The sequence below is a fragment of the Oryctolagus cuniculus genome, chromosome 4 (genome assembly GCF_964237555.1).
Source record: "Oryctolagus cuniculus chromosome 4, mOryCun1.1, whole genome shotgun sequence".
Lineage (NCBI taxonomy): Eukaryota > Metazoa > Chordata > Mammalia > Lagomorpha > Leporidae > Oryctolagus > Oryctolagus cuniculus.
Window position 1 is genome coordinate 52540210 of NC_091435.1, and position 16663 is coordinate 52556872.

Sequence of the window (16663 nt, forward strand, 5' to 3'; positions counted from 1 at the left end):
TGATTCTTAGATAAGTAAGTTACAAACCTGCAGAGGTATTTTATGCTCATACTCTGGGTTGCTTTGTTGAAAACTTCTTTTCTCTTTCTTTTCTTTTCTTTCTTTCTTTCTTTCTTTCTTTCTTTCTTTCTTTCTCTCTCTCTCTCTCTCTCTCTCTCTTTCTTCTCTCTCTCTTTCTCTCTCTCTTTCTCTCTCTCTTTCTCTCTCTCTCTTTCTCTCTCTCTCTCTTTCTCTTTCTTTCTCTTTCTCTTTCTCTTTCTCTTTCTCTTTCTCTCTCTCTCTCTTTCTCTCTCCTTCTTTCTTTCCTTCAGCTTGGTAGGCTGCAAATGTGCGACCCATTCTATCCCCACATCCAATCAGATGATGCTGGGTACAAAGAATCTGAGAATTATAATGTGTGGATGCACTTTTTATAGTTACTAGAAGTAACGACATTGGGAACACATATAAACTTGGACAATTTTCTCTTTGCTAATGCTGTTTCTTCACTTACAAAGTGAGATTGCACTAGACATACTGTGATGTCCCTATTGACTTTTTTTTTTAAAGATTTAATTATTTATTTGAAAGTCAGAGTTACACACAGAGAGAGAAGGGAGGCAGAGAGAGAGAGAGAGAGGTCTTCCATCCGCTGGTTCACTCCCCAATTGGCCGCAAGGGCCTGAGCTGCGCTGATTCAAAGCTAGGAGCCAAGAGCCTCTTCCAGGTCTCCCACGTGGGTGCAGGTGTCCAAGGACTTCGGCCATCCTCCACTGCTTTCCTAGGCCAGAGCAGAGAGCTGGATCAGAAGTGGAAAAGCTAGGACTCGAACCAGCGCCCATACAGGATAATGGCACTGCAGGCGGCGCTTTACCCCCTAAATCACAGCACGCCAGCCCCCCATTGCCTTTCAAATTCCATAAGCCTAAGGGTCTGTGTACTAATTTCCTCAAGGCATTGGTAAAAAAGTCATTCTGGAATCATTCACTCTATAAACGCTGATAATCTTGCAAAATGATTAACATTTATATTTTTGTGTTTAAATCTTATTTTATGGTGATATTCTGTTGCACAACTCCAGGAAGCACACTTATTGTTTCACCCTATGTGTATGTCACTTCTTGTGTTTGTATTTGCCATTTTCTGTCTGTATTCCCAAGAATTTCAGATTATTCCATTTTTAATATGGGTCAGCAATATAATAAACTTACCCACATTAACCAGTGTGCTCACCAGGAATTCCATCAATATGACTCACTGCATAAAAGCGCTAAATGATACCGTGACAGGATCAAATAATGCAAATACTTTGAGAAATTATAAAGAGCTAAATGATTTCATGACAGAATCAAATAATGCAAACAACTAAAAATTTGAAATGGGCTGATTATTTCAGCCATGATGACACATTGTATCGATTACTTGGTGACCAACATGCAATTGATTGCTCAGAGGTACACAATCTTTTACACAAATGAGCTGTAATCATCTGAGTACATTACTATAACCCAGGACATTATCCAACATAATCAAATCTAATTTATTCTATGGTCAAATCTAAATCTTCCCCCAGGATGTACATTATGGGGTTTCAAGGAGATCATTTTGCAAACCAACTACATTTTCAGCTCTACTCTTGTCTTTCCTTTGCCTTATTTTTATTTACTACTTTTAATTTATATTTTCTTTATGAATCACATCTAATTATTAGAGCTTATTTTCAGGAAACCCTCATCTTCCTTCTGTCTACCCAGGTTCATTTTCATTTAGGAGCTATTTAGCAGATCCTGAGGCTCCTTTCTACTGATTCATGATTTAACCTAAATATGACTTCACCAAAGACATAACCCAATTAACAAAACATATTTTAAGTTATTCTGAGGTGGTGTGGTTGCTCTAAAAATTTATTTAACACATGGGTTTGTTTTTATAGCACTTATTCGAAGTGTCAAAGTGTAAAACCCTTCAAAGCACCTGCATTAAGATTATTTAATGAAGTAAGAGAAGAAAATGAATGAGGCTGGAAGAACTTCCTTCCTTTTTTAGGGTGCCTTGTGAAGTTAGCTAATTTTAGAAATATTGGAACCTATTTGTCATTTTTAAGGGACACAGTCTTATATGTCAAACCTTTAAAAATGTAGTATTTAATAAAGGGAAATTTGAAAAGAGATGGTAATGATATTATAACTTCATCTGCTATGGATTGCCTAAGACAAGGAGTGGTCAACAGCCCAATTTTGTACAAATCTTTTGAGGCATTCTTACAGAAAATAATTTCTGTAGTGAATTGCATTGTCCTTAGGATTAAAAGTTCTATCATAACCTTCAAATGACCTGATAATGAGACACCACTCAGTGTTTCCTATAATAAGTTAGGTGTCAATATTTTGAAAAGCACAGAGTTTTTTCTCTAACATTGTGAAATCTCCTAGTTTTAGCCCCATTTTTGACCAAAAAGTATCATGATTCAGCACTGGGTTGAAATGGAAGAACAATTGACAATGTTCTCAAAATGTTGAACTTTGAGTCCCTGTGTTCTTAGAAAGTAGCGAAGATCAAGAAATCCTTCCACAATTTTATATTCTGAGAAATGACTTCTCAGCCCTCAAATATTCCAAGATAAGATGCACCTCTACTATTCCTCAGTGAATACAACTCTTATTTTCCTGCCTCTTTGAAATTCTTAGCCCCTTCCTTTTCTTTGAGACATTTCTTCGATAATGAATGTGCTTCCTATTGCAATAGCCTGAATAAAGTAATCTCCTTAGATATCCAGTATTTTATCTTTCACACTTTTTTTTTAAGAGAAAAGAAAAAATGTTTGAGTTCTTGGTTAAAAGCTAGAGTCAAATTGCTGTTGGAAAGTGATATGACTTTGAAATTTAGCAGAACTTTATAGCACGATGGAGTGTTTTAAAGCAGTGTTTATAGAGAAAAAGTAGGTGGCTCCATTCCATAAACAATGTAGTTGGGAGTGTAGCCTTGACTGCTCTGCTTAGGCCCTGCCAGGAAATAACAGCAGCTCCAGGGACAGAATTGTAGTTGAGATAGCAATTTCCTTCCTGCTTTCTCTGGCTTCTTTGAGGGTATTATTTGAGCTAACTGGGATTTTGACTTTAGTAATGATTACAGAATTCAGTTTATTTCCTTCCCTCATTAATCTTCATGCTGAAAATTATATATAGAGAGGGGTGGGCATTGTGTCACAGGGGGTTAAAGCTGCTGCTTGCTTCTCTATATTGGTGCACCTTGTTCACGTCCCGGACCCCCCAGTCTGGAGCCAGCTTCCTACTAAAGTGTTCTGGAAGGCAGCAGGTGATGGTTCTAGTGCTTAGGCTCCTGCCACCCATGTGAGAGACCTGGATGGAGTTTCAGGAGCTTGATTTTGGCCTGATTCAGCCCTGCCTGTTTCAGGCATTTAGGATGTGAACCAGCAGATGGAAGATTTTTGTCCCTCTCAAACAAAACATTAAAGAAACATTTTTTTTTTCAAAAAAAAAATGCTGCTTGAGACACTTGCACCCCATATCAGAATGACTGGGTTCGTCTTAGCTATGTTCCTGATTCCAGCTTCCTGCTAATGCATACCCTAGGAGAGAGCAGGTAATTGGTACCTGTCACTCATATGGGAAACCTGGATTGAGTTACCAACTCCTGGGCATTTGGGGAGTGAACCAACAGATGGGAGCATGCTCCCTCTAGTAAAAAAATAACTTTTAATCAGAAAATATGTATATATAGGGTGTGCACCTGTGATTTAAATAGATGATGACATAATAAAGAACAATAAATATTATTCATGAATACTAACCCACTTGCAAGGTCACAAATTGTGATTTTGTGGCAACTCATATGCAGCTATGTGTAATCCTAGTTATTCCCCTACTTACAAAGATGGCAAAGGCTGATAGTGGAAACAGCAGTCAATGAAGGGAAAGCAGGGTTTCAGTGAATAGTTCTGCTTTAATTTAAGTGCTTTGTACAGTGATGAAACGTGCACTACAAAGATGCAGTTCAGTAATTGCAGGGTCTTAGTCCACCCATACAGGATGGATGAGGAAAGGTAAGTGCGCTGCTGGCCCAGTCCCCAGTCTCCCAATCCCGGAGACAATCAGACGCAGCGGGGAGCCAAGTCAAGCAGGGACTCATTTATTTCCTGCATAACAGAGCCTTTTAAAGCACAAAACTGCAGAGTCATTGGGGCAGGGCATAAGGACCAACCAATCACTTAAAAGATCATTTTATGGAGCGATTTCTATAGGACTAGCCATATGTCTATACACTTGCTATCAGTTGTCGTCACTTCCCTTGATGTTGCGCAGCCAATTAGCTTTGGTGGTAAACAACTTTGGATTCTGCCCACCTTATTTCCTCTGGGCACCATCTTTGAATTCCCTCATGTAACTAATTTCCCCACAAGTAATTATATAATGAATGCTCTACTTTGTTTGGGGACAGGAGAAAGATCTAAGAACAAAAGGTTTCTTTGGTTACAGTATTCGATACTCTATATGCTCCTGGGCAGACAGGCAATTGACTGACATAGCAGGTTCCAGTGGCAAAAAGTATAAGTATGTCTGGAAGTATCAATTGTTTCTAAAATACTTAATTTTTTTTAAAGATTTATTTATTTGAAAGTCAGAGTTACAGAGAGAGAGAGAGGAGAGGCAGAGAGAGAGGTCTTCCATCTGATGGTTCACTCCCTAGATGGCCACAACGGCCAGAGCTGTGCTGATCCAAAGCCAGGAGCCAGCAGCTTCGTCTGGGTCTTCCACACAGGTACAGGGCCCAAGGACTTGGGCCATCCTCCACTGCTTTCCCAGGCTATAGCAGAGTGCTGGACAGGAAATGGAGTAGCCAGGTCTCAAACCAGCGCCCATATGGGATGCCGGCGCTTCAGGCCAGGGCATTAAACTGCTGTGCCACAGCACCGGCTTCTCTAAAATACTTTAACTTCTAAGTATTTTTATATCACTAATTGCCACTCAGTGTAGTACCACACACATGAAAGAATGTTAATGTCTCACAGATGGAGCTGGATTAAGTAAATGATGATGTTCCCATTCAGTAGTCTACTCACATCATATAAAACTTAGTTTTCAGGAAAAAGGGTAAAAAGAATTATTAATGGAGGCTGGCATTGTAGTGCAGTGGGTAGAGCCATCACCTGCAACATTGGTATCCCATATGAGCACTGGTTTGACCCTGGCTGCCCCACTTCTGATCCAGCTCCCTGCTCATGTGCCTGGGAAAGCAGTGGATAATGGCTCAAGTGCTTGGACCCCTGCACCCATGTGTGAGATCCAGATGGAGTTCAAGGCTCCTGGCTTCTGTCTGGTGCAGTGTTAGGTGTGGCAGCCATTTGGGGGAGTGAACCAGCAGATGGAAGATCTTCCTCTCTCTCTGTAACTCAGCCTTTCAAATAAATAAGTACATCTTAAAATAAAAATAGTTGTTTATAATTCAGAGAAAAATATCAAGCAACACATGGCATAATTTAGATCACTTTCCCAATAGAGTGTAATTCAGTAGGAGCAGGAAACATATTCATGGTTCACTACTATATCCCCAGTTCACAGCATGGTGTTTGGAACAACATAAATGCTTAAATTAATAAATTAAGTGTACACAGACTAGTCTCATTAGAATAAAACATGTTACACATAGAAGGCCTTTAAGAATATACTAAAATGTTAACTGTTTAATGGGATTTTTAATTTTTTATAAAAGATTTATTTATTTGAATGGGGAGAGAGAGAGAGAGAGAGAGATCTTTCATCTGCTGGTTCACTCCCCAAATGGTTGCAATGGCTGGGTCTGGGCCAGTCCAAAGCCAGGAGCCTGGAAATTCATCCAGGTCTTCCATGTGGGTGGCAGGGATTCAAGTACTTGGGCCATCTTCTGCTGCCTTCACAGATGTATTAGTAGGGAGTTGGATGGCAAGTGGACAACCAGGACTCAAACCAGTGCTCCAATATGTGACACTGGTGTTGTAGGCCTGCCATGCCATAACACCCATTCCATCAATGGTATTTATAATTTTTATTAATAATGCTATTTATTTTCTATTCAGAATAAAAGCAATAAATCTAAGTTGAAACATAGCTTTTCATAGATTTTTCAGAGTAGCCTCTATAAAATAGCACATTTCTGTATTTACACAGTTTACAGAGTTGGTTGGCTTTTTTTTTTTAATCTTAGAAAGCAGCTTATTTTGTGAAATCCTTGCCTTTTATCCAGGCTTATCCATCAGTGAACAATCATGTACAGTCTGTTCAGGATTGTCATGAGGAAATGAAGTGAAAATCAAAATGAGCTGGCTATTGTATGCTGTTTGCCATTCAGATATTGTCCAGGTACTGTGGTTTCACTCTCCTTGAAATTAGAACTGAAGCAGAAATCTTATGGCATGCTTGTAGAAATGAAGATAACAGGAACAGCTCTGTCTTCACAAGCCATGGATTTGAGAAGAAAACTGGCTAAAATCCTAGGAGCTCATTCTGAATGCTCTCCTAATTCCCCTGAGGCAGTAAACAGATTTTACTTCTCAGGGTTAGACGTTTATTACTGATGAGTGCAATGCCTGTGTTTCTCAACATTAGCAAAAATCACATTTGATGGGCCAACAGTTGTGCATGAATGCTCCTCATGAGGGGTGTGTGTGTGTGTGTGTGTGTGTGTGGTGTTGTGGAAGAGACCCATTCTTCTAACCTCAGTTACCAGATGTATGCCGTGATGTATTTCATTTAAAACACTAAATGAATATGCCCAGGGAAAGCATTCACATCTTCAATCTTGTAGTTCAAAGTATATGAAAAACCGCTTTGTCTGTAGAAGCAGAGAATCAGAAATGAACAGGGTAAATTCACTCTGTTCATTTGTAGGTAGCTTTTTTTTTAAATTTTATTCACACATCAATTTTATATAGAGTTTTTCAACATCAGAAATGTAATCCAACCATAGTACTCTACTAAATAATAACTACAAATTCTCAACCATGTAGGGTATTAATCTATGCTGTATTTTGAAAATATAATCCTAGCAAAATACTTTCCCTATTCAATCAAGCTTAAAAACCATTAAATAAATAGTTCCTAAAATGTATTTACTACCTAACTACAATTAAATGAAGAAGCATTCAAATAAATTATATTAGATCAGTTTTGGACACTATCCTGGAAAAACATACTAATTGCAAATTTTTCAAAAAAAAACTGGAGAAATTTTATTAAGGAAATAGAACAAAATATTCCAGAATTAGTATGCTCATAATGAAAGTCAAAATAGAGAAATAATTTTCCTTTTAATCTTTTGAACCAAAGAGAAAGGTGATTTTTTAGAACCTTTTGGCTGACAACAGAAAAGCAAAACCGACGGTATTGGTAAACAAGAAGGAAATTATTTGTCTCTTCATCTGGTATAAAATAATTCAAATTGTTGAGGTTTATAGTGAAATAAAAAGAAATATATCAAAAATAATACATCATTTACTTTATTCCTTTTAATTCAATCCCAGCAATTAAAACAGGAAGGGGACTATTTCATGCTTCCTGACAAGGGTTTTTCTCAAAATACAATCTTTTTCACAAAATACTCCACACAAAAGCATGCACACTGCTGACCTGCAAAAGGAATGCTGATCATTGGAAGGTTTTCTTGCCTAACATACATTTATTTAATACCCACTTGACCTAATTTATTGGTTCAGCCAATACAGATTACTTTGGGATATATAAATTTAATTCATTTTTTTTCACCCAGGTAGCTGGAAATCTCTCCAAAGTATTTATAAATTGAGAGTCCACTTGCCTTCATAGATATTCTCCTCCCTCTTTCAGATCAGCCATGGCACAGTGCACACACCACTGTTTTAACATCAGTGTGTTCATTATAGCTACCAGTGCACCATTTTTGCTAAGCTGTGCAGTCAGCAACACAGGAGTGTTATTTCATATTCGCACTTCAGTACATAACACCTTATAAGTACCTAAGTAGGGTAGGTGGTCAAAAACATTTGTTAAATAAAGTAATTAATTAAATACCTCCAAAAAGCTATGAAAGCTATATCGTATCTACAAAGTACAAGATAACTAAAATATTAATTTAACTTTAAGAATGAAGACTGAGTGAAGATTAGATCATTTTCCCCCTTGAACCCAATAATACTTGAAACTTAATTGAATAAGATCAAAGACATCATTGGAAACGGGGGAAGTTCTTCCTAGGACTCTTGCCTCTGTGAGTGTGAAAGACTCTCTCTTGATGGAGAGTTCTTTCCTAAGAAGTCAGTGGTGTAATATAATCTGGCACTTTGCTGACACTAGGAAATAAAATATCCTTGCATTATTGCAAAGTCTAGCTTTAGTCCAGTTAAAGAATGTTTTTATTAAGAGAGAAGGATTCAGATGAAGTAGTTTAAAAAAACCCTTCCCTATGGAAAAAATTTTTTTGCCATAATACACATGCCTATGACTCTTATTTATGGAGTCAAAGTCTCTCTGAAAATCTTAACCTCCTAAAATCACTCAGCTTTCAAACCTTCCTTAGGTCAGGAGACCTGACTGGTTCTCTTCCAGTTCAATCTAGTATAGTCCAACCTGCATTTAAGAGGTTTTCATTTTAAACATAATCCAACTCCAATACAAGTTTTATGCATTGAAAATTCCTCTTTACATATAGATACCCCAGTAAAACAAATTAAATAGAATATACACAATAGGAAATAAAATCCTACAATAGGTGTCAATAACGTGATTGTTTTCCAGAATGATTTGACCAACATGTCCTCCCAGGGATTTCCTTCTCTTTATGCGAGATGAATCTGTGCTGGGGCTGCCTGTGCATCTTCCCCTCATGGAGTCCTCTTCTGAGTGTAGAGAAAAGGAAGTCTGGTCCATGTCAGTCTCGCTGTCATGGTAGCAACCATCAAAGGCCATTGCTTGAACTGCATCAATGTTGTACATTCCAGAAATCTGTCAAAAATACTTTTTTAAGTAGGTCATGAATACAGTTTTATGAATAGAAATTATAGCAAAAATGTAAATCATCTTTTAAATACATAATTTAAATAGTTACTAAAAATGTTTTGTTTGTTTTAAATAGTATTCTAGTTTTGGGTTTGCTGTCTGACTAAAAGTTATTAGAATAATAAATGTGAAACAATTTTACAGACCCTGTTTTAAACAGGAATTTAGTAAGGAGTTTATATTAAATTTTTTTGTTTTTATCTCCGTAAGATATTTGAACATCATGCAAGTGAATGTTACACAATTACAGTCTCAATGTTTTCTAATTCCATTCTGGCCCAATAGACTGTTACACAAGATACATATTTTCTCTTGTTTTCTGAATAGTATGAATGGTTTGCCATAGTTTGTGAGTGGAAATTGAATATGATTTATTAGAACATCAATATAAGCCAACTGGATTTGTTTTTCAGCTTATTTTTTTCTCCACATGAAGAATACAGAAGTATGCCTAGTCAGTGTGATTTTGTCCAAAAACAGAACAATATCATCTGGTGATCCACTTATGCTTAAATTGAGGAGGGATGAGGGAATAATTTTAGCTGCTCTTTTTAAATGCAAATTGGCCCAGTTTTTCTATTTATGTGTAAAAGCACCTACAAATGATGCTAACATAGCCCAATTAAACAACATGAAATAGGCTTATTTTTCTGAAGGAGTAAATTATCAATGCTCTCTGGCTCCTGTGCCTGCCTGAATCTAAACTAAAAGTTTTCTTGAAGATTTTCTGCTAAGGGAGAAAGCAGTTCTCACTAGTATACACTGGTGTCTCGGAAGCAGCTGCTACCTACTAATTGCTTTTTAGAAAACAAAATCACTTCTTGAACTACAGGGAAAGTAAAAGATGAACAAATACGGAGAGGCTACTACTAGATGAAATTATACAGAATTCAAAATGCAGGCCATAGGGTAAATTCTGTCAGAGTGTGCTTTTGGTTCACAGGGATTCAAGAGACATGAAGTAACCAGGAATCCACATTTAAGATGTGTAATTACTTTTTTTAATTGTAGAAATTATCTATAATAAAATGAAAATGAACAAAGTAAACAATGATATCAAGACTGGAAACCTCGAATAGCTAATGATATTAGTACTTGATTGAACTGTGGAAATGGAGATAGAAAAACTTCACAGTCTGCAGGTTTTCTTAGCTATATAGAACAATGAGGGAGCCATTTACTTTTTTTAATTCCTTTAGTGTGTTGAAGAAAACCATCTTCTTTGAAGAACAAGGGTGCATTTTCTTCCATTAGGATAATCTAGAACTATCTATCCATATGATGAAATCTCACAGTGTGCAGTGTATCAATAGGCTGCTATTTGCTCCAAGTTTTATGCTGTGTTTTTTTTTTGGGGGGGGGGGAACAGTTTTAGAATTGGTTTTTAAATTTTCACTTCATCCCACAAAGAAGCATATAGCTGAGTCATATTCTATCTAAACTGTAGATGTGATTGTTTTAGGCCCTGGAGTCAGGAAAACATTTGGATAAAAGAAGAAATGAAGTCTCTTTCTCTTTTCTGGGCCATGGTCAACACTAGGGATAATTTTTCCATGGCCCTTGTTGTTCTCCCAGACTTCAGTATCAAGATAGGGTAGTAGTTGGGAATCTGTGTATGTGATCAAAGTGGGTGGTGGTGGTAGTGGGTGGCCGTAGTAGTGGGTGAAAATAGTGGGTGGTGATGGTGGTAGGTGGAAGTGGTGGTGGCAGTGGGTAGTAGTGGTTGTAGGATGTGGAGGCATTGATGGTGGTAGAGGTTGTAGATGTGTTGGAGGTGTAGTGGCAGGTGGTGGTGGGAAGTGGAAGTAGTGGGAAGTGGTGGTTGTAAGAGGTGGAGGTGTTGATGTTGGTAGTGGAAGAGGTTATAGACACAGTGGGTGGTGGTGAGAAGTGGATGTAGTGGGTACTGGTGGTTGTAGGAGGTGGAGGCATTGATGGTGGTAATGGTAGAGGTTGTAGATGTGGTAGAGGTGTGGTGGTGGTAGTGACGGTGGGCGGCAGCAGAGATGAAAGTTGTTGATGGTGGTGGTAGATGATGCTGAGTGACAGTAGTAGGATAGGAAAGAAGCTTTTCCTGACTTCATGTTTTCAAAGGGAGGAGCCTCATGGGCCTAATACTTCAGGATTTTCTCTCCATCCTTCAATCACTCCAACTTAGGGTTTGGGAGGAGCTACTAACATGTGTGGCTCAGGTTCTTCTGAGTCCTCACTCAGAAGTGCATTGGTGTGTGGGTTTGTTGTCTGAAATGAGGTAAATGGAGACTATCCTAGAGGCACAGCCCTGAATTGTGTAGATTTGCCATGACCAAGAGAGGAAGCACTTCGAAGTCAGCGATGAGCTATATTAGTGAGCCTTCCTGCTCACGTATCTAAGCAACATACTCCACTCTCTCTTGGAGCCCCCTTCCTGGCCACTCCACCAGGAGGTCTCTGATTTAAACAAATTTTGCTTTTAAATACATTTTGCTTTTCTCTCTGCCTTGTCTGCTTGGAAATTCTTCTTCCATGTGAGACAAAGAATCAAGGTAATCCTTTCTCTGCTGCCATTTCACCCATAACATTTTGGTGCCATGACTCAGCAACTCCAATGTGACTAGGATCCTGCTCGAGTTCACTTCCACCCAGCATCGGATCATCTTACTGGATGGGTAAGCATGTGGACCGCTCTTGCTTCTGTTTTTCAGAGTTTTGCTCTCTTCCATAGTAACTCTCTCATTTTCTCAAAAACGCCGGGTCCCTGTCAACCAGTTAAAAGCAACTAGTGTGGCTGCAGGCCTTAAGACACTGGGGCCAGGCTTGCTGATTAGGCTAGAGCAATCCCCTGGTGCTGAGGCTCTATTCTAACCCCTCTCTCTTGTAAGGGACTGGGAAAGGGCCTTGAGATGATCGGGGAACTCGGCCAGGGCACTCCCCAGTGTGTTCTGAAAATCTCTTCCCTGGACCCCAGTCCCTGACAAGACTGTGTGGGCACTGGGCTGTGAATCACCTCCTCTCCATCTTGCGTGGATCAGCCCTTCATGTGGAACTGGGAGAAGGCCTTGAGACAACTGACGGATTCTGGCTGGGGCTACATTCCAGTGCTTCCAGTGGCCTCTTGGCTGGACACCAGACCTCGACAGCTGAAATGCTGCTGGGCTCCTTGGAAATATCAAAGGATATATCTCTCTTCCTGTAGAGACACTAACTAATAAAGCTATTTGGATTATATTAAAGGCACTGTCAAGATATGAAGTGGTGCTACTGAAACAAATGTCCAAAAGTTACAAAAGTCTAATGATCTTGTTATGTTGTTATCAGACATGATGGTTATCTTAATGAGAAAGGCTGAGGTCTACAAGGGATAAATATTTTATAAAATCTTACAGGTGCTTTCAAAAATATTGTGTGGAATAAGCAAGTGCTTCTTCTTGTCGGTTAATGAATTTATAATCTTAAACACGGCTACTTAAAGTCTTTTGTCATCCAGAGTTTTGTATTCTCCAAACACTAAAAATCAGATTTACTGCTCATGAAAGTTAAAACATCGTTGGTTCTGTGTTTACATCTTATTTTAGGCTCCAAAGGACTTCTTTTTTCCCTGACTGCTATTGTATTCAGTACTTTGAGACAGTTCTGTAAGCAGATAAAGCCAATATCTCAGGTTCCAACTGAGAAAAAGTATGGTTAATTCAGTTTTCTAAGAGCAGGAAATAATTCTAATTGATTGGTGGTAATTAAAAAAAACAGTTAAAAATTTTAAGAAGCTATTACTGAAACTGCTTTATTGTTCTATCTTGTATGTTGTTATATGTGTATACATATTGTATGGGAAAATTTATTAACAGATGTTTTAATTGACTTATTGATAAAAGATGGTTCATAAATTTAAACTGCTAAATTAATCAAATATAACTTTTTTGGTTCACTAAATAAATCTCTGTACCAGACTTTAAAAAAAAATAAGAAAGGAGACATTGTGGTGTCTGTCTCTCTGGTTCTCTACAACTTGTTTCTTAGGCATAAAGGAGATGGGTGTTACTTATTAGCCCCAAGCACAGAGGCCTCCTTCTGCCCTCCGCTCACTGGAGCATCACACCCTTTCATTTCAGACCTCTTTCCACTGGCCTTATGCGAATGCATGTAGCTCCAGAGGGTGAGCTCTGTGGCTCACAGGCAGAATCTACATTTGCTAAGTAAAGATTCCAGATCCAGTCATTATAACATTTGATCTTCACAACAACACCATTTGATAAAATAGGACAGAAACGACATTGTTACACAAACACATAATGAAGTTTATAAGACCTGGTTGGAATACAAAGCTACAAAGTGCTGAAGTTTGGTTCAGCACCACTTCTGACTTTAAAATCACTTCTTCATTTTGTCCTTCACATATATAAATGACAAGTAAAACATTTCTTGGAGATAATTTTGCTTTAAAGGGGGATGCTTAGAATGAAGGTTTCCATGAGGCTGAGGTGAGGATGAAGTGGAGTATTGCTGTTTAATAGGTTAGTTGTTCAAGCAGAAAAAGTTCTAGAGATTGGGTACACAATAGTGCAAATGTGCTTAACACTCTGAGCTATACATGTAAAAAGGGTTAAGATGGTAAATTCTAAGCTATGTCTGTTTTTTTTAAAGATTTATTTATTTTATTCAAAAGGCAGAGTTACAGAGAGAGGGAGAGACAGAGACTGAAAGATTTTCCATTCTTGGGTTCACTCCCAAAAGGGTGCAAAGGCTGGGGCTAGGCCAGGCCAAAGCTAGGAGCCAGGAGCTTCCTCTGGGTCTCCCATGTGGGTGCAGGGGCCCAAGCACTTGGGCCACCTTCTACTGCCTTCCCAGGCCATAAGCAGAGGTATTTTTTTTTCTTGTTTCATTTTTAATATAACTTGGTTTTGATGAATGTTCCAGATCAAAAAACAACTTTTATTTGAAAGGCAGAGTTACAGAGAGAGAGACAGAGAGAATATCTTCTATCCACTGATTCACTCCCCAAATGGCTGCAACAGCCGGGGTGGGACCTGGCCAAAGCCAAGAGCCAGGAGCTTCATGCAGGTCTCTCACATGGGTGCAGGAACCCAAGCACTTGGGCCATCTTCTGTTGCTTTCCCAGGCACATTAGCAAGGAGCTAGATCAGAAATTGAGCAGCCAGGACTTGAACCAGTGCCTATATGGGATGTCGACACTGCAGGCAGTAGTTTAACCCACTGTACCACAGCATTGGCCCCAAATTATATGTATTTCACCACAACTAAAAATTCAAAAAGAATGTTATACAGAGCATGCTTACCAACTCAAAAGAATGTCTCATAGTGGTCCACAAGCAGATTGTGAAACAGAAATCAGCTAATATGAACACATGCATTGTATGCCGGGTAGGGGCTGCAGACACAGATGTTCTGGAGTCCAAGGACTAGGTGAAGGTGGTCAATATTGCTTCAGTGCCTCTATCCTAGGCTAGCTATACCTTATGTAAAAACATAACAAAACCAGAAAAAATTTCTCTCCTTATTTACACGTTTTTTTCCCTGCCATCTTTCACTCCACGATGATTGAAATCATTGCTGTTTGCAGTTGGGTAATGAACCAGCAGCACTGACATTATCACCTGGAGTTGGATAGAAATGCAAGCTCTCATGTTCTGTCTCCCACCCCTCTACCACCTGCCTCTGCCCCCAACAAACCTTCTAAGACTGTATTCTAACCGGAGCCTAGGTGATGTGCTGGGCTTAAGCCCCTAGTTCTCCTAACCTGCACACACTCTCCGTGGGTGTGTATAGGACATGTACTCACAGCCATATGCTGTCAACAAAAGAAATGGAAGCATGTGCAGTTAAGACAAAATCAGTTCTTATTGGAGCTTTGACCCCAAGGATAGAAAATGAGAGAATGAAGTTAGCATTCCAGGAGCTCTGAGTTGTAATTGCAGCTGTGTTGGCTGTGAATCTGTAGGAAAATCACTTCACTGAGGTTCTGTGTCTTTAGAGATAGTAATCTCTGAAAAATCTACACTGGAGAACTCATATGAAGGTTTAGCTTGGGAAAATGACATAAACACACTCTGAAACGCTTTTTCTAGAAGTATAAAAATATTAAATAATATTTGGGTGTATATAAGTGTTCACATAAGAATTTCTTAAACCACTGTGAATACATTTCATTAAAATTACATGTATATTACATACATATATTCTTTAGGCTGGCAAACAAACAACTGAATCTTGTTGGTCAGGTGTCTGGAGTATATCTTATGTCATTTCTTGTAAGAACCAGAAACTGGTGCCCAAATCCTTTGTAAAATGAAGCGGATACAGAGTAATCCATCCACATTTATTAAGCAATGTCACAGAAAGCATGTGAGCACAGATGGTACCTTGTTTCTAGGGTATTGTGGGAAGAAGTTCCTCTCTGTATGTTCTGCCATTCTTCCAAGTGATAAGAAGAAAAAAAAACCTGGCTCTTAGTGGTGAGCAACATATCATTTATTGGTTGACAGCACAGCCTTCAGAGTCAAGGAGATCCAGAAGCAAACCCTGATACCTCTTTTGCTGTTTGACTTTTGCCAAGTTATGACCCATCTGCACTGATGTCACTTTTGTGAAACGAGGGTGATAAAATACTGACCTGTCAGGTTTACTGTGAGAATTAAATGACATAATATTCTTAGGTGGTGGTGTAATGCCAATATATAATGAACACTCATTACATGTTAACTATCATCATCATCACCCACTTGAAAGAACGTGCCTTGTACATCAACTCCTGCTACACAAGAGGTCCAGTCAGGGGAAGGGAACTTAGTAGAAGAAATTCTTTAGTCCTGGCAAAGGTGAATGAGCATGCCAAGAAACCAGCTCACAAAGAGCAGAGATTAAAATTCAATGTTAAATTGTCACCATGCTGTAAACTTGCAACTTGCTAAGGCACATGGACTTAATAAAACCAGTCTTTAAAATGTTCATGGAAAGTGCATACTATGAAAAACTATGGTGACTTTCAAAATGTTTTGCAGCAAATCAAGTTTACCTTTTAATTCTATTTTCCATGAACTTTCTGAATTACCTTTCTACAAGGGCTTATAACGCTGTCAGGACAGGGTATAAATGAGGGCAGTCTTTTGCACACTTTCAAAGGGATCTGATAGTCAAAGCAAGACTGTACCTTCCCTTTCTTCTTGAATAGCTTCCGCTCCTCAACTGTGGTGAGGTAGTTCACGGCTGCATACTCGATGACTGACAGGAACACAAAGAGCGAGCTGACCCACAAGTACACGTCCACAGCCTTGATGTAGGACACCTGGGGCATGGAGGCACTCACGCCGGTGACGATCGTGGACATGGTCAGCACCGTGGTGATTCCTGCCATTTGAGAACAGGGACAAACTGAGCACAGCACCCTTTTTCTTGCCTTCCTGCCATCTTCCCCTTCTTTTTGGTTCCTGTGCTTGTTCTCTAGCAGGAGCATCAGAGGTGACGAGATGGTGCTTCTGGGGGACATGGAACAAGATTTCCTTAATAAAACACTGGCTGGGGGAAGACCACTCTGTGTCTGCACTAATTTCTCAGAGGGATCCTGCAGGAGTACTGCCTGGAGAGAGAGTATAGAACTGTAAATATTTGAAATGCACACTGGCTGGCATGGTTTTATTTCTTAATTTCCCACTAGGGAGGTGCAA

The 16663-nt window shown here is 39.0% G+C and overlaps 1 protein-coding gene across 4 annotated transcripts in view; it reads right to left on the minus strand.

Moving 5' to 3' along the window:
• Nucleotides 1–581: 581 nt before the first annotated feature.
• Nucleotides 582–16663, minus strand: part of GABRR3 (gamma-aminobutyric acid type A receptor subunit rho3) — a 79266-nt gene continuing 63184 nt past the window's right edge. For 2 of the 4 annotated variants that reach the window (XM_002716748.4, XM_070071948.1), the window contains exons 8-9: nt 16150–16346; nt 7157–8951 (exon numbers count right to left, since the gene is read on the minus strand). In XM_002716748.4, coding sequence (XP_002716794.2) covers nt 8649–8951; nt 16150–16346 — 500 coding nt within the window. In that variant the 3' untranslated portion in view covers nt 7157–8648. Of the gene's footprint in view, nt 761–7156; nt 8952–16149; nt 16347–16663 lie in introns of those variants that run through there. The other 2 variants (XM_070071949.1, XM_070071947.1) reach the window with 2 other exon arrangements.